Genomic DNA, 23,825 nt, shown 5'->3' on the forward strand with positions numbered 1-23,825 from the left:
TGAATTGATAAAACACCTAAACCTTTATATGAGTCATAGTTACATAATCAGTCACACTTTTATATTGAACATGTAGTTACATGGTAATTACATTATTTATTAAATATAAAACCCTGGATTTTTTGACTTTGGAAAGATGCACTCAATGCTTTAAACCAAGATAAAGTTTCTATACTATTTAAATTAACTAGATGTCTTTCTTTTTTGTTGTCTGGGGGTGCATGCAGGGTTTGGATTCTCTTTTGTTGCATCTGTGGAGTCTGAAACTAACCGTTCTGAAACCATGGTGAAGGTCAGTGGGGTCGAGCAGAGCCCGGGCTTGCCTAGCCTTCTTCAGGGCAGGCAGCATGACCTGGGTCCAAAGGGAGGTGTGGAGGCGGACGATCTCCTGAATATTGCTGAACAACTTGGCGGGTTCCACCTCCGTCAGCAGGCCGCTCTCCTGCAGGTTCAGCAGCCCACACAGGAACAACTGCAAGAAGGGAGACATAAAAAGAGCGTAAGCCCTGAATATTACGACAGTAATCTGATGTAAGGCACTGCAGTTACGTCTAAACTTAAACTCCTTGTTTATTAGACAGCGATATAGGCCCCACACTTTGTCAATGTCTAATGAAAAAGAGCTTCATTGTATGTCTTATCTTTTACACTACACAACCCTCTTCATCTTACACAGTATGCAATTTATATATGCGTGAACAGACAACAAAAGCATTCTTTGCACTTACATCAGTGATGACTCGGAGTTTCTTTATGTAGGTAGCCTCTGTGTGCAGCAGCTCCCATATTGCTTCCTGCTGGTGGAACTGGCGTCTTGTCAGTGTCTGCGCACACACAGATTTTATTCATAAACATACACAATATTTATACGTTCCTCTCAACTGTTACAATATTAGCGTAAACTTCCTTTAGATTAGACATTTTAATCGCACCTCATTCCCATGTCAGAGTTTGGAGTACAACGATTACATCAGACATTTAAGCTAAATACTAAAACTCCCCAACAATATTTCCTCAGAAACTGTTTACATATACAAAAAAGTAAGAAATGAAAGGACTTAAAGGACAGTTCCAAGAACTTTTAGTTACTAATAAATGAACAATTAACTAAATGTTCACTTTCAAAACAAATCAAGTTACTGATTGCTTAGAATAAGGATAAGTGGTACAACATGGTGTGAGCCTAACAAACCATTTTTCCGCTTTACTCTTTAATTAAACACATCTTTATTATTTCTGCATACTTCCTTATGATTTCATGCTATAATGTAAATTGTATCCATACGTCAGTCGCGACGGTTGCTTATTGTCTTAAAAGTTCCACAGGAAATCTGTCACCCAACGCAACAAAAACAACAGTTGTTTCCTTGTGATGTTCTCATATTTTTTTACTGTAACTCACATCACCAACATTATTGTGTTTCAGCAATCAAGACAGTAATGTGTTCGGTGTAACTAACCATCAGAAGTACATTTACAGTATGAAAGACAGTATGTGTTGAGCAATAACCGCTAGCCCTGCTGATTGATCGTGGACTCGTTAACTCGTTACCATGTGCAACAACTCGGCGACGGCATGAGATGTGCGGCACAGAAATTCAGTTCCTTGTGGTAACATAACAGCGAAGTGCATTATAACCAGTATTTCAGGAAAAGAGGCATCAGGTTGAGTGTAAGAATGAGAAAGATAGATATAAGGAAGTAAGAATTGTGCACACACCAGAAACCAGCATGCATGCAAGTAATGTCATGAATGAGGAAATTGTAATGCCAAACCATTCGTGGTTCAGCATTACACCACTGGAAGTTACAAATATCTGCATTGATTCTAGTAGGAAACTGATTTTTTTCCATTATGTCTGCGCATACACGACAAGACAAAAGTGGGTGTGTTTGTGTGGTTTGCTTATCTGCACTGTACCTCTGAGTTGTCCAGTAGCGTTTGCCAGCTGTCCTCTAGGGATAGGTCGATCTCCTCCTCCTCCTCCTCCCAGGAGTCCTGGTGGAAGGAGAGCTGTCGTGGCACCTTTGGCAATCCAAACAATGAGTAGGTCTGGAGTTTGCTCTGGAGCTGCTCCAGTCGATCCACCTCCTGCGATCAGATAAAAAACAATTTCAAAAACAGATGTGACTATTTTGAACAGAAACATGAAGAGACGCAAAAGTAACTGTCCATTTGTGTGACTGTTTATTGTTACATTCAAACTGTAAGTAGAGAGGGGTCTGTGTATTATAAGCATACACAATCCCGTCCTTGCTGGCGCCTAGGCCGCTATTCAGGTCTTTGTTCAAGCTGGCAGGCCTTATGTAGTTATGAAAATGAGCTCCGTGCATTGAGACCATCTTAACAATAGGAGACGGGGAGTGGGGTGAGTGCTTCAAAACAGTGGAAAGAAACGGAGCGGGAGGATTGTGCTTCTTGAAAACAGTCAACAAAAAGTCAGAAATGTATGGAGGGGAAAAAGATCCAAAGTTAGGACTTCTCGCTAAAGTTTGGTGTGAAAGCAGCTCAATGTTGTTTAACCCTACAATATGGAGGATGCCAAAGGTCCAGACCCAGGTGCAGGATCTCTGGCCCTGAGGGGATTTAAGGGGACCAAATAAATTGAAAAGGGATGGGCCCAGCAATGACAGGTGACTGACAGAAACTGTCTCCATTTGACATCTGCCACTGTTAAGGATGTGACCTCAGGGGATGTAATACAATGGAAGGCATGTTTGTGTGTGGGCGCGTGCCTGTCCTTCATTAGAATCAAAGTTGATTATCATTTTCAAAAACCTCTGATCCAGAAAGAGAAAGCCTTTGCTTAGGTTAACCTTGCGATCTTTAACGAGAGCTGAAAGGCAGACGGCGTTCCTTTTAAACAGAGCCAGGTTTACGCCTTCCCTATTTTCCATTCCTTATGATAAACTTGTTTATCAGCCATGTGATAAAAAGTTAAAAGTAGGAAATTTCCAGAAAGGATAGTGTTTTAAAAATCAAGATAAGAGTGGATAAAACTGAGTGCTAACAGAAGGCTTTTCCTCTACCTACTCATTTCCAGAGCTGCTGGGTGGAAAGTATGTGAGCCAACAAGTCAGGAGAACTTTGAAAGGAAATGACTTCACCAGGGCTCAAGGGGGATATGGCCTTCTGACCCCCTCCCACTGCTGCTTGCTACTGTTCTGTTTGTTTTTTTAATGTTTTCTTAATCTCAGACATCGTCTGGGCAACAAGCCTGCCTCCTACAGCCCTTTATAGCCAAAAGAAAGTGCAGCACTTTCACTTGGAACGAGATTGCACTCGCTTCTGTGATCATGTGATCGCAACCCTGTCGGCATTACCTTGCCAAAAGACCCCGCTCCAGCGTTGGAACTGAAGAAGCCACTGAAGCGGCTGGCAGCACGGTTCTTCCAGCTGTCGGGCCCAGCCCCTACAGCAGGTAGAGAGCCACCGATCTGTCCCAGAGCATCTGGGGTTGGGATATTCGCCTCACCCAGAAACTCTGTTATGTTCTTCCTCCGTCGGGCCTGACCCTGCGAGACAGAGAGAACAGACAAAAATCAGTTACATGATAGACCGTAATAGGAGGGAAAAAAAAAGATCCAATGAGTGAATGAGGGGAATTATAACTGTTTCCAGCCAGACGCATCGAAAGAGACAATGACGAAATGATAGGACAAACAGGAAATCTGAAAGGGGAATTCTGAGCCAGGGATGACATCAACAGGACCGTTAAAACTATCCAAATGCCTGGACACAAACAGGAGAGGGAAGGACTGCCACTTCCTCGCTGTGTATGTTCACTGCATCACAAGGAGCAGGCGGGAGGTTGTTCCAAAAGAACAGACGGCCGAGTCTGGCCATTGTTCCCTGTCCATTGTTACCCTGTCAGCAGGCCCTGGCGTGCGCCCTCGCTCATGCAATCTCTGTACACTTTACGAGCAGCAGCAAAGCAAACAAACAGGGGCCACCTCAGTATCTGAGGAAGCAGTTGTTTTTGTCGTCGGAGTGTCAATGCTGAAGAATCTGCTGGTCAGGAGTCAGCAAGAGGCAGGACATCGACACCCCTGCCACACTTCAAACACAGCAAAAGGAACTCACATTCCTGGACACTGACACCATTTCTGAAACTCGCCGTCCATTCCAGTGAAATTCTTTTACTCATCACCCCCCCAGAAACACAAACAAGCCTACACAAACACAATGTGGTAAAAACACCAAGCTGCTGCACTGATGGATATCACAGATGCACTTTCCAATTCTTCTGGTCCAAAACTGTCTGACTCGTGAAATTTCACAAAATAGTAAACAGCCAGTTTTAATTCATCACAGCCTAAAGTTTACTATTACAAATAACTGACATATAATTTGAGGACTATCAAATTATAAAATGTACCACAGATTAAAGCAAACTAAGACTGCACTTGACTTTTACTTTAGGGGAAACTGCAGGAACAAGAAGACTAGATAAAAAGCCTTGATTACTTGTAAAATGTAAACGGTTTTCAAGATAAAGTAATGATAACTGCCTGTCACCATAAACGTTTCTAGCATGTATATGTTACACAATGGAATGTAAACTGAAGCTAAAAAATGAAAAACTCTGGCTGAAATGTTGCATTGTGAAGACTCATTTCAGGAGGGCCTTAATGGTACCACTTAACTACAATGAAGGTGCATAAGTGTCCTATACAGGGTTGCATAATGAGTAAGTAAATCTAAATTTTTAGTCCTTTCATCTTTCAGGAGTTATTACCAAAGAGAGCAGTGACCTAACTGCAGAGTGACATCTTGGCTTTAAAACAAAAACTAAAGTGAAAGAGGGGAAAGGGACAAATTTGGAGGCGCTTTAGTTGAAAGGGAAACGAGCATGGAGCCATTTAGGGACTTTTTGTTGGTCCAACTGTTCAAGGACACAGGTGGTAGGAAGTGCCGAGTCCCCATGGTCAAACAGGGAAAATCTGAACCCTGTGCTACTGAGAGCGCACGACTGGTCAAACTGAAACCTGATTCATTTGTCTGACTTTGCTGTACGAGGCAATCAAAGAACAGGGTTTTATACATTTAAAGGAGGCTGTAATAATGGCAAAGAAAAGCAGCTAAAGTATTTCTACATATCAGATGGCATACATGAAGGAAACTTTGGATCAGAAATGAACACCGTGAACAGTTTAAAAACCTGTTTTTGAGGAAACCACTTTCAGCCTCAAGGCCAGGAAGTTGTAATTATAACCACCAAGGGATAAATGCCATCAGCAGTTTCCCACCATATTAACAGTGCTCACCATTGAAGCCAGCGGCATGTCAAAAGTAACAAAAACCATCCTAATCCTTCAATTGGATTCATGGATCGCAGCCCATTCTGGAGCCAGCTGCTGCTCTCTGTCAACCTCTCGCCTCCTCTCTTTCCACTTCCACTGTGAAACACACATCCACGTCGTCCTCGTTGTTCAGTTCAGCCGATGCAAAGTCAGTCAAAGAAGTCGAATGACAGCTACAACACTCCCACGTTATTTCATCATCAGAACTTGAACTTCAATAAGTCTGCAAACGCCTATTCCAGCTGACAGGATCCGGGTTACCCGCCGCGTCCTGCAGAGTCCGATCGCAGCTTCTCTTTGAGCCGGGACGTATCTGTGTCCTGCCCTGCTGTTCCGACAGTCAGCGGTGAACCTACTCACTGAGGCGCCCAGCCTGCTTGCATTTCACACACGCACTGGCCAGAAGTCATAGCAACCAGGAGGATCCTGCCTCATTGTGTTGGGCAGGAAAGAGGAGGCACCAGAGGAGGCTGATCTGAATATTAGGAGGTGGAGCTTTTGCGGCAGCTTTCAGGGAGCTCCCTGGTTTGAACAAGCATCCTGGTACTTGTGGTGATGCCAAATGGTCTTTAGTCTCAACAGGCTGCTCTGAAGTACAAATAAACTATCAACTCCCTGCTTGTGAATCAGGCACACTTTGGTTTTCTTCCCTCCCCCAAAGGATTCACCCCCCGATTAGCCCTGCTTGTAGTGCAAGCAAATTGCAGTTTGGATACTTCTTTTTTTACTCTTATTTGGACGCAAAGCCATTATTCTTTGCCATCTTTAATCGCTGTTTTGCTTTAGAGATCCTTAAACAATGCCAGGCAACGGAGTCAAAACAAGGAAAGAAATTCCCCAATAATGACAAAAAGGGAAATCCCCTTTGTTTACTTGCTTGTTTTAGCACATTCAAAATGCTGCTTATGCCAAGCAGATAAGCTCGAGCGGGCGCACAGCTTCTCAAAAAGAAAAGGCTCAGAACTTTCTAGATAAAGTAGATTACGAGAGAATTAAGTCCAGAGATTGTTGGGGTTGTGTGAGTTTACATTAGCTATTTTTTTGTCAGTATCTCAGGATATTTGGGTTTTGGACTGAAGATCAAACAAAAGTTGTAATTGGCACGTTGGCATACTGAATAAATCTAATCAGATTATTATAATTAGCATAACAATAGATCTTGACTACAAGAACTATACAACAGTTGGTAACAACTCTAAACATTACAGTCAAAGAAATTATATTTATCTTAGTAATTACACTGCCCATTAGTTCTTCAGTCAGACCAAATATAGATGAGTCACAATAATAAAACCAACTAACATAGGTCTTCTTGTTACAACGCCTGCAACACAATGTTTTTTCTGGATTACTTTGAATCCTGGCACACACAATGGTTTGATGACACTCCCCAACAAGCACAGCTACACACCCTGCCATACTGCAAAACCTGGTGCTGGTTTGGTTCCCAAACTCTACAGACCCCAGCCATAACCTGCTACTAATAGGACTCAAAGGATCCAATAGCACCATCCTGGTACCAGACAACCAGTGTTGGTCAAGTTACTTGAAAAAAGTAATCAGTAACTAATTACTGATTACTCCCCCCAAAAAGTAATCCCGTTACTTTACTGATTACTTATTTTCAAAAGTAATTAATTACTTAATTACTTAGTTACTTAGTTACTTTTTAAAAACACGATTTACAACCTGAAGAGGTGATAAAGTGATAGATCTTTCAGCCCAATTCTACTTTTTCTACATAATCCATCATACAAAATGTAATCAAATGGAAAAGTCTCTTTTTTTAACTTGTTTTATCAGTTTTAATCTTTTAACTTTATGCATCAAGCAAAACATTTAATTATATGCAACATTCTCTGACTTGAATAAATTTGTTTAATATTTAAACCTATTTTCTACACATTCCAGCACATAAAATAAAATATTTTTTGTGTTTACACTCACTCTTTCAAACAGATGCAAGTAAAACACAGCAGAAAATAAATAAAGTCAAAGACTCAGCGGTCCTTTTGCTCTATTTTCACCTGTAAAGCAGGAGCAGGGTAGGCGGAGGGTTACCCTGGTGTAGGTGTGCTGCGGTCAGTTGAAGAATCCGCGCGAGTGTCTCTGTGAGTTTCCCATCACGTCGTAGCTACTCGGTGCTTGCTCGGAAGTTTAGGGGGTTTTTTCGCTGTAAAAAGAAGTTTTCTTCCCACGCACGATGGACGCTAATGTTTTTGTCACTTTTTATGGAATCAAACTCAAAGTAAGGTCAGTACTTCCACACTTTAAACGCTGCACGCTCATACTCTCTCCCGCACTCGTTATATTATCCATTGTTGATCTGCACACAGCTGCTGTCACCAACGTCGCACTTGCTTACGTCACTGTCATGAGACATTCTCGCAAAAAAAAATCACGGTTTTAGTAACGCAGTAACGCAGCGTTCCTACGGGAAAGTAACGGTAATCTAATTACCGATTTTGCAATAGTAATCCCTTACTTTACTCGTTACTTGAAAAATGTAATCAGATTACAGTAACGCGTTACAAGTAACGCGTTACTGCCCATCTCTGCAGACAACACAGACATATTCTATGATCCTATGTTTTGGTGGCATAATGAGGATCTGGTGGCAAACATTAAGCCGCTCAACTCATTTCTGCCCAACTAATTATGTTTACAAGCTTTTCCTTGGGCCTACTGTGTAAACCTGACCTGAGCGGTCTCTGTTATAAAGCAACACCATTTGGGAACAGACTTGTTCAGCAGATCTAGTTGGGGCCAGTCAGGTTAATGATATCAAGCACCGAGCTTGCCCACACAGCCTTATCTTATCACTGTAGTTTGTAGCATCAACCTTGGCCTGTAAAGAAGAACAATCATAAAATGGGAAGGGATTGTATTGAAGTAAGTGGTGACAAAGAGAAAAGTAGTGCCCCCCCCCATTACTCACTGTGCCCCTGCAACTACCTTTATGCAACTGATAACAACTTCCCTTGATCAGGAAAGTTGATTAACGATGGGAAAAAGTGTGCACACTGACCTTCCTCAAAGCTTGAATACACACCAGCTTAAGCAGTAAAACACACATAACGTGTGCTTAACCAGGAAATTAAAGCTGAGAGAAACTCCACGTTAGTCAACACACATGTGGCAAATATTTGCCATTTTTAAAAAAAGCAATCATTTGATTAAAAAAATGACTCGATTATTTGTTCACTGCAGCTAAAAAACAAAAACATAATTTTTTTAGACAAAGAAAAGCAGTAAAAATACTCATATCTTCCACTGCACTTTGACCAATCAACAGGCCTCTCACCTGACTCTCAGTTAATGTTGGTGTCGGTGGTTCAGGAATCTCCGTGTCCACATTCAGTAGGTCCCAGCTGCGCCAGGATGTAAGACGGACAAAACGAACCATTTTCCACAGGAAAAAAAATTAAATAAAATAAATAAGACCCCCGATTTGGGGGAAAAAAGGGTCCAGAGTAATCAGAAAAGCAGAGGCACTTCCAGTAAATTTAGGAATTCATTTCCAGGAAAGCACAGTCCTGACAACAGTGCAAGCGGAGAGAAGCATCACACTTTCTTCTCTTGCATAAGTCTCACTCTGTCTGCCTAAGCCTTCAGGTACTGTGTACTGAAGACCAAAGGTCACACAATCCCAATCATAAAGGTGTGTGTGTGTGTGTGTGTCTGCTCTGCAGAAATCTCCTCCTCCAGGCATTAGGGGAAGTCCTTTGTCTTTCCAGCACACGAACACGCCTCCTCACCCTTCTCAGGTTTTGGCACCTCCCACACTATATGGGGAATTCATAATGGACTCTTAACAGCTAACATAATTACTGTAATTCTACAAAAGACATGAATCATCTAAAGTATTCACACAGAAAAATGAGCTAGTTTCAGCAGCTAATAGATCTAATAGGTCCAGATACACCATTACTGGGACTTTTTACAAATAATCTTAAGAAGCCACAAATGCTAACGATTAGTCTGAAACGTACTGATAGCTAAAATAGCCAATTTCCACTGGAGAATGACTAACGATTATTTTTTTTATCAGTGAATCTATCAATCGCTTCCTTGATTATTCACTTAACAAAATATCAGCGTCCTTATTGCGCACTAATAGGTCAAAAGGCAAAGCCATTGAAAAATCCTCAGATTAAAGGAACTTAAATTTTAATATATTTGGCTGATCTGCCAGGAAAAATAATTTTACTAGAATTAATCAAATAATTCATTATCCAGAGAGGAATTACAACTCAAATCTACAGTAAGATGTCTGTTTTTTAATAAGATATAAAGGATATATAGTGATTAGTGATCTATTAGCTAGAGCTGATGTCACGAATGAAATGGCACCGTGTGCACGCAAGAGATCAAAGTCTAACATTCATACTTATCAGGTCAATCAGAGGCACTTCTCACCCTATTTTTTCAAACAAAGCGCTCATGTTTCTGTTCAGTTCTTAAGATCAATCCAGCAGTAATGACCCTGCGTGAAAGCTGCTGACTGAAGCATTGTCATTCAGAATGATTTCTTTGTTAGATCAAAGCTGCCCAGTTTGCAAACTATCATACAGGTCAGACAGTGAAAGACGAGTCCTTGATGTGATAGTCTGAAACACAAGAGCACCACATTAACATCCACAGCTGTGTAACACGGGGACTGAAACACACTGTATGACCTGATTTAAAAGGAAATAAAGACAATTGCTCCTGTCAGTTTCTCTTGCATTTCAAAACAAACGAAAGCACACTGAGGGCACTGTATGAGTCGATTCCTGCAACACGAATACAGTAACAAAAAACACTCTAAAGGTGACTAAAATGCGTAAAAATAAAAGGAGACATAACATTACTCCCAACTCTGTGTCATCAGCTGACAATTAGTCTGTCTACATTATCAAGTTTCTCAAGTCCTGAAGGCTTTTTTTGGCCTTTTGTTAGCTACAGCAATTCCAGAGTATTTTCCCAGCAACCCGTCTGTTATGAAACAACATTATCAACTGTGGCGGCATGGCGAATACCAGACTGTTACTCTTACAACCTTAAGACAAAGCTGGGAGTTTCTGTTCCTTTTGGAATTACTGTAACTACTAACTGTAAGTGAGCCAAACCTACGACACAAGATTTCCTTTCTTTATTTCCTTCTATCAGATAATAAAGCAACAAATCGTTACACTCGAGAGGCTACAAGCAATCTTCAAGAGTGGATATGAAACGTGAGGGTCACCAGCCCTATTAAATAAAAAATATCCTGTTTGAAATTAACAGATCAGATCAAGGTAATAGTCTCCACACACTCAATATAAAACTGTCACAATATCTAAAGTCAGCAAACGCAACATGAGGCAGTGTAGTGGTTTACACATTCGCCTAACAAGCCCCTGGTTTGATCCCAGGAGGAGACGCAAATCCCTACAAACCAAGAATCTGACAAGTTAAACAACTCTCTGGGGCGAGCCCTTGTGAATAAGAGAGCTGCTTTCTCGAAACTCAAAGCCTCTGATGACTAAAAACTGAGAACAGAAATGTAGTATGAGACAACGTGTGTCCAGCACATACAAGTATTAGTATTAATATTAATAAAATAAAGTATTTCAATGTGTTAATTACATTTTTTTTCTGCAAAACTATGGTAGAAATGCAATTTTTGTATGCCATAATGGATGCACAAAGGATATCTTTGAAATCCAAACTAGGATGCTGGTTTATATTTTGGATCGCTGCATCAATCATTTTCTTTTCTTAATAATTAGTCATCAGGCTGTGATGTGTTAAAGAATTATACAAAGAATTATAAAGCTCTAAAAACGTTGCTTTACACAGTTTTTTTCCAATAGTGTCAGCCTTGCAGACTATGATAATTGCAGCTGTGGCTGCAAGCACAGAAGCCCGACACATCAGCTGTTCAAATATTATGTTTATGGAGCTCAGCCACTCAGGAGAGAGTTAAAGGACGCATTGCCTTAAAGGGAGAGGAGATAAATCGACTTAAGACAGTGAATAAACTGAGCTGCACCAAAGCGCACTACACAATAAATCAGGATTATTTTGATCTGTGAATCGTGTAAAACTACTCTAATAGAAGCTGGTAACAAAAACACATAGCTGGTCATGAGCATAACAGGTTTCAAAACATCAAGTTTCACCAAAAATATTTACAAAGAGAAGCTAAACGTGTCAAATCTTAAATGAAAAGTGCTCGGATGTGGGACTGGTACATAAATTTCACCAGAAGCTCAGTGCCAGCTTTTTCTTCTGTGTCACAAAAGGATTACCAAATGTTTTTCCTAACGTGAGGGCAGAGTGCATTATGGGAGGCCAGAGCCCTAAAACACATATGGAGGATCCATTACCCAACACCAGCTCCCTTTGAAAGCTAACACAATCCAACTGCAAACTGTAAACCGAACCCCGACACTGGATTTGCGACCTCTTGATAAAAGAATAGTGTTTAAAGTTGAAAGATTTTTGAATTCTTTTATTCAGCCTGAATCACACCCAGTCAGAGGAGCAAGGCAAACTACCAGAGGTCAGCCGCTTCTGTGTTGTATTTACAGTTCTATGGCAACAAATGGACTTTATATTACAACGGTGAGAACACTAATCAGAGTTATCATCATCAATCATGTTTTTCTGACAGTGACAAGGTCCTGGAACATGGCTGCCTTATCTTTATGAGAGCTGTAAAAGTGAAAGATCTCAGGTTCTGTTGTAGGGAAAAGGGAAAACAAGCTTGTGACTCTGACTTTGCATCTCGAAGCTTCTGTTTAACAGTGAGAGAAACATTTAAACATCTTTTAAGTTTTCTTTTTGCTCAATTTTGATATCAATCTGGGCACTAACCCTTGGGATTAATAAGGTCACCTTACCAAATAAATGGGGAAGGGTCTCAGCTTCCAGAGATTTGAACTTAATAAAATTATGTAACTACAGTTGATCAACAAATAAACAAACAAACAACCCTTATAAACACAAATGAATTAGCTGGACCTCAGGTCTTCTGCAGGTCAGAAGGCACCCTTAATCAAAGGGGATGTGGTGCAAAAGGTACAAAGGGAGAAATAACTGGCAAATGGTGCAATTAAGTGCATCGCAGAGGTTGCATACAGGGCTATATGGAAACTATCAGCAGGGCTGGATTGCATCTTTCATAATCAGCATCATAAAACAATCATTCTCGATCACGAAAGCTATTTCTAGCCTATCACAAAAGTGCCAGGAACCATAATATAGGAACCATGTGATAATAAACATGAAACGCCTCATTTAGACAAAAGGGTTAATTCTGTCGAGAAGGGACAGGGTTTGGCCACAAGCTGATGTCGTTCCACACTCAGATATGCGTGCGTTGAACAGTTAGTGCCAAAACTGCTATCACAGAGACACAAAGAGGCTCCTCAGTGCTCAAACAAAGTTCCAAGCTACAGCTGACATAAAATACGGGCCACTAACCAAAGTGAATCACAGGGTTTCTTCCCTTTCTTCTAAATCATTAAACTGGCTTCCCATTTCCAGAAAATAGAACCCGTGATGCCGTGTCAGAACTGTTAGGAAAGATGAGGAAATGCTGACCACTCTGTTGCATCATTGTGTTTGTATAAAAGGCCCCAAAGTTCATATAATAGTTTTACTGGTGTTTATAAGTTTATATAAGTTCATGTAATGTTCCATCTTCTGTCAGTTTGGGCCAGCCCACCTTCTAGTGACATCATCCGGTTAGTAAGGTGGGCAGTTTAATGGCGGCTGAGCAGTGTTGGTCTGGAGGGGGTGCACTGATTCCTGGGGCATGTTAGGTGTGCGTAAATGACAAGTAAGTAGTGACCTGTGTCGTATTTTGCCTTTGTTGTGTCAGTACTGTAGTATGTTACCATTTAGGAGCTAATGTAGTCCATAGTTGGAGCGGTAGGCCACGCATGCAACGCGTGAGTTCACCCTCATTTCATATGCTAACTTATGTTGTTAGCTTGGCCCCGGTTTAGCTTGTTGACGCATGTACGGTCGCTCGTATGTCCATAATGTCATTCCTGTGTTATCAGACCTTCTCTATATGTTGTATGTGATGCTTGTGATTGTTTACTTTGAAGTAGCGGGGTTTGTAGTGAACAATTAGGTACGTGGATTAATAAAATAGCGAACGTAGTATAACCGGAAGTATGGCGTCCCGCTTGCCCTTCACAATAAGAGCATTATAGCGGAATATAATGGGGCACGCTTTTATTTTGTATAACTACCGGAAGTAGTTCACATGTACTGACGGTTGCTTAACCTCGCACTAATGCTATTTAGTTGCATAGTGTGAGCAGTTTGAAGTGTATTATATTTTTCTGATCTTTATATTTGATAATGTTAACTATGTTGTATTATGTTTATATTTGAGTATTTGACTTTTCCATTCTCTTTATTTATTGTTATTTCCCTTGTTTATTTCCTTTGTAGGAAACCACACACACACACACACCCAGACACACACTTATGTACACCCGCTGTGTTACAGCCCCAGAAATCAAGCGGTGACAATAAAGTGCCTCAAACGGAACCTCAAGCTCTCTCCTTCTTCCGTGCTCTGGGCAATTTGGCCTTAAGTGGTGTTCTGGCCGACACACCGGGGTGACCGTAGTGCTCAAAGACTGAATCAGTGCCACAGCCGTGCCTGTCTTTGATATCTCCACTACATTAATTGGTCCTTCGAGCCGGATGCACTAGGTTCGCCTCAGAGATGGAACCAGGCCCAGAGTACGAGGCTCGTGGCGCACGCCCCAAACGACATGCTCGCCCACCTGTGCGCTACGCAGATTATGAGGTGGAGTACCCAGGCTACATTAGCCAGGCATATAGAGAGGATGTAGAGCTCAGACACCAAGAGGACAAGGCCAGGATGACCTCCCTCGCTTCCCCCTTTAGCTGCAACCTAGCCAGCCCTCAGTGGAGGCGGGATGCTATTCTCCATGAGACGGCCTCGCGCTATGGAGCTCAGAGCCAACAGCACATTCAGGAGAATCAGCTAGCCCCCCAGCTGTATCCAGAGAGATGGCATGGGGAACAAGCCTATGATCACTCTACTCCTCTACCCTTCGTGCTCCCCTATACACATCCAAATAAGGAAGTAAGTGCAGAGTTAGAGGATATCCGTCAGGAGCGCCACCTCGTCCAGCAGAGCCAGCAACGTATGTCATCAGATCTGGTCGAACTCAAGGCACTGCGGGCAGAAATGAGACAGTTAGTGGAAGCTGTCCAGAGCATGCAGGGCCCATCTTCTCTCCAAACCAGTAAGTCAATGCAGTCACCGCTACCGGGTGATGCACCAGAGATTGAGGAGGATGATGACTGGCCTGCCCCACCACCGTGGCCAGATCCAATTGAGGAAGCGCCACTGCCTAGTGACCCACCAGTGTTGAACCCCCATCGCCAAGATGCATGTATGTTTCCAGCCATTAAGACAGAGGCAATGGCAATCCCACCTGCTAATATGGTCGTGGACCACCCAGGACAGAGTCTGTCATCAGATCCTCCACCAGCTCTCAGGTTTCCAGATAAAGCCTCCCATAATTCACCTCCCTGGTTCAAGCCGGTTCATCTCCCACCTCGCCCAGGCAGTTTCCCACTGGGTGGGTCCAAGCATCCGCGCGCCGCCTATGGGGACAGTAAGACTGAGCATGGCTGTAATCCAGCATCCCCTGAGCAGCAGTTCAATCTGTCCTCTCCACAGCCACTGCCGGACAGACCGAATCCGGGCAGGACTCCTATCACCTCAGAGACAGTTTACCGTGGTCCCCGCCCAACAATCCCCAACTTCTCCAGTCGAGACCCTAGTGAGTTTGCTAGGCTTAAGATGGCATTGGGGAATCTTCTGCCTGAGGACACGACTGAGCTGTTCAAGTATCAAGTGTTGGTTGATCACCTGCACCTAGAGGAGGCCAGATTAATAGCCGATGCTTACCTCAACTCTGCCACACCCTTCACTGATACGATGGAGGCCCTCAATGACAAATTCGGCCAACCACATCAGATAGTGCTGAGGCGTATTGCTGCGATGATGGACTCACCTGACATCAGACGTGGAGACGTCTCGGCATTTGAGAGATTTGCCCTCCAGATACAGTCACTGGTGGGGATGTTAAGGACACTAGGCCCAGAAGGAGAAGTGGAACTACACTGTGGTTCACATGTTGCTCGTCTGCTTAGTAAACTACCCCCCGAGCAGAGAGCGGAGTTCCGCCGCTGCATGTTCCAACAAGGTGTGAGGATGCATACCTTGGCAGATCTCGCAGGGTGGCTCAAGTATGAGTCCTGGTGCCAAGACTCTGAAGGGCAGCTAGCAGTGAAAGGGACAAAGGAGAAACAGTGGCCCAGGCCTGAGGGGCGCCAGGGTAGGAGATCCATCACAGTCCTTCATGGTGCAAAGGAGGTAATGACGAACCCACAGGCTTTGAGGCCAGGTGGTGTGGCCAGTAAGAACAAGCCATACTGTCCATTCTGTAACACGGAAGAGCACTATCTTAGTCAGTGCACAATGGTATCCAAGTTGACAAAGGACCAGCTAACAGAGTGGATAAAGAGTAACAAGAGGTGCTGGCGCTGCGCACGGTCACACCAGGCAGCCCAGTGCAATCTGAGGAAGACTTGCAGCCTCTGCCAAGGGAAGCACCTGCAGGTACTGCATGATGTCAATGTTAGAACACCTAAAGGGTCGCTAACAACAGCGGTGGTGAGCGGTGACTCGAAGGCAGCAACCGACGTCCTGTATCTAGACAGACCCACTGAAGGCTGCAAAGTCCTTCTAAAGATTGTCAAAGTCTGCATTCATTATGGCAAGCGAACAATCAGCACTTATGCTGTACTGGATGACGGGTCAGAGAGGACAATGCTTCTGCCGGAGGCTGCCGAGAAGTTAGGCATGCAAGGGATCGCAGAGGACGTCCCACTGCGCACGATTAGGCAGGACGTGCAGACTCTCAGAGGTGAGTCAGTGTCGTTCTCTGTTTCTTCTCCATCAAGGCCCAGGACCAGGTTCAAGATTGCCGGGGCCTTCACTGCTGCACGCATCGGACTTGCAGGCCACACTTATCCCATGGAGCAACTCAGGGAAAGGTACAAGCACCTGATTGGTCTTCCGATCCACACCTTGTTAAATGTGAAACCTTTGCTACTCATTGGCAGTGACCATCCCCATCTGGTTACCCCCGTTGAACCAGTCAGGCTGGGACCTCCAGGAGGGCCTGCTGCTATTCGTACCAGGCTAGGTTGGGCGCTACAAGGGCCAGCAAGTATAGTTGGCCAGCTTACCCAACCCCAGCAGTGCTTGCTGACTTCTGTTGCACCTCAGGTCAGTGAGTTAATGAAACATGTGGAGAAACTGTGGCAGGTCGACATCGTTCCATTCCGAAACGAGAAGCTTGTTACTCGTTCAAGGCAAGACCAAGAGGCCATATGCATTCTGGAGACCAGAACTGTCAGAATAGAGGTTGAAGGCATACGTCGCTATGCCACCCCACTGCTTCGCCGGAAGGGGATGCCTCTACTGCAGGCAACTAAAGATGCCGTCATGCCAAGTCTACGAGGTGTGGAGAGAAGGCTGGCCAAAGACCCAGAACGAGCTGAGGCCTACAAAGTGGAGATGGAGAAGCTTATCAAGGCTGGCTCCATCATTAAGTGTGGCTCTGGGACACCTGTGACAGAAGGTCAGGAGGCGTGGTACATCCCTCATCACATGGTGAGCCATAATGGCAAGAACCGATTGGTTTTCAACTGCTCATTTCAGTACAGAGGACAGAACTTGAACGACTACCTGCTGCCTGGGCCCACCTTAGGTGCGTCGCTTCTGGGAGTCCTATTGCGCTTCAGAGAGCATGCAGTTGCAGTGAGTGGGGACATTAAAGGCATGTTCCACCAGGTTCATCTCTTACCAGAAGATCGTGCCCTGCTCAGATTCGTCTGGCGAGACATCAGCGACGAGAGCCCTCCAGCAGTCTACGAGTGGCGGGTGCTCCCGTTCGGAACCACGTGTAGCCCCTGCTGTGCCACATTTGCCCTGCAGTGTCATGTCATGGATAACAGCCAGCCAGATGATGACGTGAGACTCTCGGTTGAAAGGTGTTTTTATGTGGACAACTGCCTTCAGAGTTTCCCCACCGTGGAAGAGGCAAGGAAACTTGTCGACAGGTTACGGGCCATCCTAGCCTCAGCAGGTTTCGACCTACGTCAGTGGGCCAGCAATGAACGTGACGTCATCAGTCAGTTACCACAAGAGAGCTGCTCCGCTAGTGTGGAACTATGGCTGGCCCAGAACAAGGTAGATACCCCAGAATCTACCCTGGGATTGAGCTGGCTATTCCACACAGATGTCCTAGGCTACAAGCATCGTCAAGTTCCATATGCAGTCCCCACGATGCGCAATATCTACAAGGTCTTGGCCAGCCAGTACGACCCCCTAGGGTTCATCTTACCCTACACAACCAGAGCGAAGGTAATCATCCGCCATCTTTGGGACAAGCAAAGGGGTTGGGATGACCCACACCTACCTCAGGAGCTTATGCAGCAGTGGACAGCCTGGGAGGAAGAGCTGCAATTTCTACCTGAAATTACTCTTCCCCGACCATATGTGCCTAAGGAAGTGGACCCCTTCAGCTGTCAGAGAGAGGTGCACATATTTTGTGATGCCTCTGAAGAAGCTTATGGCTCAGTAGCTTACCTCCGGACCACTGGCAGAAATGGTGAAGTGCATCTGTCATTCTTGGTGGCCCGTTCCAGGGTTGCCCCTAAGCGGTTCCACTCCATGCCCCGATTGGAGCTCTGTGCTGCACTCACTGGGGCACAGCTCTCACAAGTGCTGGAAAGGGAGCTCACCCTTAGAATCGACCAGACGGTCCTATGGTCCGATTCTACAACAGTGCTGACCTGGCTGAGGTCTGAATCCTGCCGATTTAAGGTCTTCGTGGGCACTCGTGTAGCCGAGATACAAGAGCTGACAGACAGGCACTCCTGGAGATACGTCGACTCTGGAAGGAATCCAGCTGACGATGTGACACGTGGGAAGAAGTTGAAGGAGCTCGCTGTACCAAATAGATGGAGCCAAGGACCATCCTTTCTCCTGCGCAGTCCAGACTCCTGGCCAGAGGATCTCACGGTTGACCAAGCAGGAGATGCCTCGGAGCTGCGCAAAGCTGTGTTCTGTGGGACCACAGCGACTACTCCGTCAGGTCAGCCAACTTCAGATTTGAGCCGCTACAAAACCTGGAGTGAGATGTTAGAGGTTACAGCGCGGGAGCTACATGGGGCGGCCCAACCAGATGGTCATCCCACTGTTGAGGACTATCGCAAGGCGGAGAGGCTGATCCTACAGAGGGCCCAGATGGATAGTTTCCTGGAGGAGTACAACCTGTTGAAAGTCGGTAAGCCAGTTCCCAGGAGCAGTCGTCTTCTCTCTCTGTCACCCGAAGTGGATGAGACCAGACAGCTCATTTGTGTTGGAGGACGACTTCGTCGATCTGAAGATTTGGCTCTGGAGACACTCCATCCGATTATCTTAGACCCAAGCCACCCAGTGACCAAACTCCTGATCCAAGACTTTGATCGCCGCCTCCATCATCCTGGCCCGGAGCGGGTGTTCGCAGAACTTCGGCGCTCCTACTGGATTCTGCGAGGGCGTGAAGCTGTCCGGCGCTACCAACACCTCTGTGCTGATTGTCAAAGGTGGAGAGCTAGACCTACAGTGCCAAGGATGGCAGACCTGCCAGCAGCCCGGCTACGTCTATATAAACCGGCTTTCTACTCTACGGGAATGGACTGCTTCGGGCCGTTTGAGGTCAAGGTTGGTCGGCGTATTGAGAAGAGATGGGGAATCATATTCAAGTGCCTCACCACCAGGGCAGTCCACTTGGATGTTCTTAACACCATTGATGCAGATGCATTCCTGATGGCTCTTCGGCGATTTGTCGCCCGTAGAGGAACACCTGCCGAGTTGTTTTCAGACCAGGGGACCAACTTCAGGGGAGGTGAGAGGGAGCTGCGTGAGACCTTTCTGAAGATGGCCCCGGAACTACAACAGCTTCTAGCACCCCAGAGGATCAGCTTCCGCTTTAATCCTCCAGGTGCCCCACACTTTGGGGGAGCATGGGAAAGGGAGATCCGGTCGGTTAAGTATGCCCTCTATGCCACCGTTGGTGCTCAGTCAGTTCCAGAAGAAGTGCTTCGCACTGTACTCACCGAAGTGGAAGGGATACTCAATAGTAAGCCCCTGGGGTATGTGTCTTCCGATGCCAGAGATGCAGATCCGGTGACTCCTAATGTTCTTCTGATGGGGCGGCCGGATGGATCGCTACCTCAGGTAGTATACCCAGAGAGTGAGCTCCTCAGTCGCCGTCGCTGGAAGCACTCCCAGGTTTTGGCTGACCATTTCTGGTCACGTTTCATTCGTCAGTACATTCCCAGTCTGCAGACTCGCCAGAAGTGGCAAACAACGGCAGCTGATTTGGCTGAGGACTCTGTGGTGATGATCGCTGATCCACAGCTTCCCAGGGCTCTCTGGCCGGTGGGGAGGGTGATTAAAACTCATCCTAGCCCTGATGGACGCATCAGGTCCGCTGACGTGAAGGTGAAGGAGAGAGTCTACACTCGGCCAGTTGCCAGACTGGTTGTCCTCCCTGCGCTGCCCTCTGGAGAAGATGAGGACAGCTCTGCGTCGAACTCACCACAACCCTAGAACTTTGTTGCCTTATTGATGAGCAAATGTCTTACATACATTTGGGGGCGGCTGTATAAAAGGCCCCAAAGTTCATATAATAGTTTTACTGGTGTTTATAAGTTTATATAAGTTCATGTAATGTTCCATCTTCTGTCAGTTTGGGCCAGCCCACCTTCTAGTGACATCATCCGGTTAGTAAGGTGGGCAGTTTAATGGCGGCTGAGCAGTGTTGGTCTGGAGGGGGTGCACTGATTCCTGGGGCATGTTAGGTGTGCGTAAATGACAAGTAAGTAGTGACCTGTGTCGTATTTTGCCTTTGTTGTGTCAGTACTGTAGTATGTTACCATTTAGGAGCTAATGTAGTCCATAGTTGGAGCAGTAGGCCACGCATGCAACGCGTGAGTTCACCCTCATTTCATATGCTAACTTATGTTGTTAGCTTGGCCCCGGTTTAGCTTGTTGACGCATGTACGGTCGCTCGTATGTCCATAATGTCATTCCTGTGTTATCAGACCTTCTCTATATGTTGTATGTGATGCTTGTGATTGTTTACTTTGAAGTAGCGGGGTTTGTAGTGAACAATTAGGTACGTGGATTAATAAAATAGCGAACGTAGTATAACCGGAAGTATGGCGTCCCGCTTGCCCTTCACAATAAGAGCATTATAGCGGAATATAATGGGGCACGCTTTTATTTTGTATAACTACCGGAAGTAGTTCACATGTACTGACGGTTGCTTAACCTCGCACTAATGCTATTTAGTTGCATAGTGTGAGCAGTTTGAAGTGTATTATATTTTTCTGATCTTTATATTTGATAATGTTAACTATGTTGTATTATGTTTATATTTGAGTATTTGACTTTTCCATTCTCTTTATTTATTGTTATTTCCCTTGTTTATTTCCTTTGTAGGAAACCACACACACACACACACCCAGACACACACTTATGTACACCCGCTGTGTTACAGCCCCAGAAATCAAGCGGTGACAATAAAGTGCCTCAAACGGAACCTCAAGCTCTCTCCTTCTTCCGTGCTCTGGGCAATTTGGCCTTAAGTGGTGTTCTGGCCGACACACCGGGGTGACCGTAGTGCTCAAAGACTGAATCAGTGCCACAGCCGTGCCTGTCTTTGATATCTCCACTACAGTGTTTTAGCATTTGGGAAATGAGGAAACCAGTTCATGCAAATCTGAAACTGATTTCTCAGCATTCCTGCTAAATATAAGATTTCAGTTTCTCAGCAGGCTGGCGTCAGCTTCGCCATATTGTTCCTTTGATAATGCATCGAATGGCATCATTGTGGTTTTGCCAGGTCTAAAAATGTCTGAACAACATTTTTCTCAGAACTGTATATATTACAATTTTCAGCATCAGTGTTACCGTTACACGTGTGCAGGTGATACAGTGATAAACCCCCATATCAACACAACTAGATGGCCATCCACCTTCACCACCTTTGCTCTTTAGCCCACAGGTCGTGGCGCCCGTGATTTCTAAAAACCTCGGTCTATTTTACACCAGCTTGGACCCAGATAAGATGATCTTGTTTATACACTTTTTTTCTCTGCATAGTGAAGTCTGAACTGTGAACTCTAGGTACACCAAGAATTTGTGTTCACTGACAATGCTTTTCAGATGTGCTTCTGACGCCATTCAGGGATTTCCATTACAGACTCAGGTCTGTTTTTAATTTGAAAGTTCTGCCCAAGGGGCTGAAGGTCAGAGTCATTCAGGGTCAGTTTTCATTTTTGTCCCTCATGTGAAAGGTTTTCCTTTTGGTACCTATTATAAAATATAAATAAAGAAATTCCCATATAGTCATGCCGATTAAAAAAAACAAACTTTTTCTAAAGTTTCTAAACACTTTTTCCACTACTCAAGAGGAGTGTCTTAACATTTTGAGATAAACTACTGTGTCTTCTGGTAGAGCTATGCACTTTACTGCCACCATGAGGACTGCACTGGGTTGTCACTCTCATTACTCTTTCAAATTCAGCGTAAATAAGGCCGACGAGCATGAGCCAGCACTGTGGGTACTGAAACTCAGTAGTAAGAGTCCTGTAAAGAACGCAAAATATTCCACTGTGCAACAGGTCAGACTGTATGACTAAAACTGGGTTCCTGAGCAACCTCCAGTGTTTATTTCACAGCTTGATGACTCGTCTTCATGACTTACCTTCACAGATTACCCATAAAACGCTTTAACCAAGCCTCTACCCGTTCTGCTGCCCAAGGCAACAATGACATCTGCTCACAGCGCGTATACGAACACACACAATCAAACTCGACGTGCCGACTTGCCTCTGGGATGATTAGCAACCAATGTTTGACGCAACTTAAATGACATCTGACAAAGCAAAACTGACTGAACTTGAGAAAACTACAAATGTAAACTACAGTACAAGTAGTATGTGACAAATCTTACTACACTGGTTCAGGATATGGGGTTACTCTCAACCAGTACACAAAGACATGCTACTAGACTGGAAAGTGATGACCACATTATGGGAAAACTTGAATATCTGCTTATAACAAACAAGCAAACACGACAATACAAGTCACCACTCATACTATGTTGTTCAGAACATCAGTCAAAGCAATGTTATGGAGAGACTGCTTATAATAAGTTTTTTTTTCTAAATAGCATCATCTAGAAAATCTTATTTAATTGCAACCAGATACTGCACCAGCTGATGCTGATTACAGTTTCAGTCATACAGACATATACAGAAATATCTGATCAGCCAATCACATGGCAGCAACTCAACGCACAAAAACAAGTGCAACTTTTCTGAAAATTCCTTGTTGATGCCAGAGGCCAGCAGGATGACCAAACTCAGCTGATCAAGTATTGAGAGTAAATCAAATAACCGCTCGTTACAAGAAAGGTAAGTAAGTAAGTAAAATTTATTTATATAGCGCTTTTCACAGATTTAAAAAAAAAAAAAAAAAAAAAATCACAAAGTGCTTTAGAACACAGGAAATGGAAATATAAAACAATATAACAGTAAATAAAGCAGCAAATAAAACAATATAAAACTATAAAAACAGCATAAGAGGAAATTAATCAAATGCTTTTCTAAATAAAAAGGTCTTCAGCTGTTTTTTAAAAGAATCAATGGAGTCCGTGCAGCGAAGAGACAGTGGAAGAGAATTCCACAACCGCGGTGCCACAGTCTGAAAGGCCCGATCACCACGAGTTTTAAAACGAGTGGGCGGTACCACCAGCAGTCTCTGATCTAATGACCTTAAAGCCCGAGAAGATGAATGTGGTTTCAGCAGGTCAGATAAATATTGAGGAGCTTGACCATGTAGGGCCCTAAAGGTTAGAACTAAAATTTAACAGTGAAGGGAGGCCAAAACTTGAGATCTTCTCTTTGGTCGTAAGCACCGGGAATCTTCCCACATCCAAGAAGCTAATCTTCGGTACCTTCTCAGTCGCACCTGGACACCGGCCCTGGTTCCCCTACTTCTTCTTTTCTTCGTGTTAAATCCCACCGATATGTACGGTAACATGCACTCAGGTGAGGAACACACAAAGGGTGGAGGGAAAAATTTCCTGTAATTGTCCCAGCTGTCAAAGTAGCTCTCCATTGAATCTTTGATATACAACAGTGTGCCCCAATCATAAGTATTGGTGGCAGAGACAAAATCAAAACACAGGACGGTAAAAATAATATTGCAAGTGACAATAGCGGCCAGTATAAAACTATATCAGCGAGCTGTACTAACGGCACAAGCGGCAAAGCCAAACACAGGCGCCATCTTGCTTCAACCACTCCCCGAGGTGCGAGTGAAGCTGAATCAGCTTCAGTCCGCACCAGGTGCCACTCCCGTC

At 44.4% G+C, this 23,825-nt stretch overlaps 2 protein-coding genes across 7 annotated transcripts in view; one reads left to right on the forward strand and one right to left on the reverse strand.

Moving 5' to 3' along the window:
* plekhg5b (pleckstrin homology domain containing, family G (with RhoGef domain) member 5b) overlaps window positions 1–23,825 on the reverse strand; it is a 72,018-nt gene that overhangs the window by 4,708 nt on the left and 43,485 nt on the right. For 4 of the 5 annotated variants that reach the window (XM_026154207.1, XM_026154209.1, XM_026154210.1 and 1 more), the window contains 4 exons: window positions 3,325–3,516; window positions 1,922–2,092; window positions 729–824; window positions 272–472 (listed from right to left, as the gene is read on the reverse strand). In XM_026154207.1, the coding sequence (XP_026009992.1) occupies window positions 272–472; window positions 729–824; window positions 1,922–2,092; window positions 3,325–3,516 (660 nt within the window). Of the gene's footprint in view, window positions 1–271; window positions 473–728; window positions 825–1,921; window positions 2,093–3,324; window positions 3,517–5,268; window positions 6,134–23,825 lie in introns of those variants that run through there. The other variant, XM_026154213.1, reaches the window with a different exon arrangement.
* On the forward strand, window positions 10,960–22,849 carry LOC113013364 (uncharacterized). Of its 2 annotated transcripts, XR_003270819.1 has the most exons (3): window positions 10,960–13,114; window positions 13,741–20,270; window positions 20,897–22,849. XR_003270819.1 is itself a non-coding variant. In XM_026154206.1 (2 exons), exon 2 carries the CDS (start codon window positions 14,021–14,023, stop codon window positions 20,000–20,002), a length of 5,982 nt encoding a protein of 1,993 aa, XP_026009991.1. In that variant the 5' UTR covers window positions 10,960–13,114; window positions 13,741–14,020; the 3' UTR covers window positions 20,003–20,871. The 2 variants fall into 2 exon arrangements, 1 of the variants encoding a protein (XP_026009991.1); XM_026154206.1 differs by lacking the exon at window positions 20,897–22,849 and having other exon boundaries at window positions 13,741–20,871.

The sequence above is a fragment of the Astatotilapia calliptera genome, chromosome 20 (assembly GCF_900246225.1).
Source record: "Astatotilapia calliptera chromosome 20, fAstCal1.2, whole genome shotgun sequence".
In the NCBI taxonomy this organism is placed as follows: Eukaryota; Metazoa; Chordata; class Actinopteri; order Cichliformes; family Cichlidae; genus Astatotilapia; species Astatotilapia calliptera.

Bases quoted from the DNA above. Each gene is read 5' to 3' on its own strand.
- LOC113013364 (XM_026154206.1), top strand. From the start codon at position 14,021: ATGGAACCAGGCCCAGAGTACGAGGCTCGTGGCGCACGCCCCAAACGA.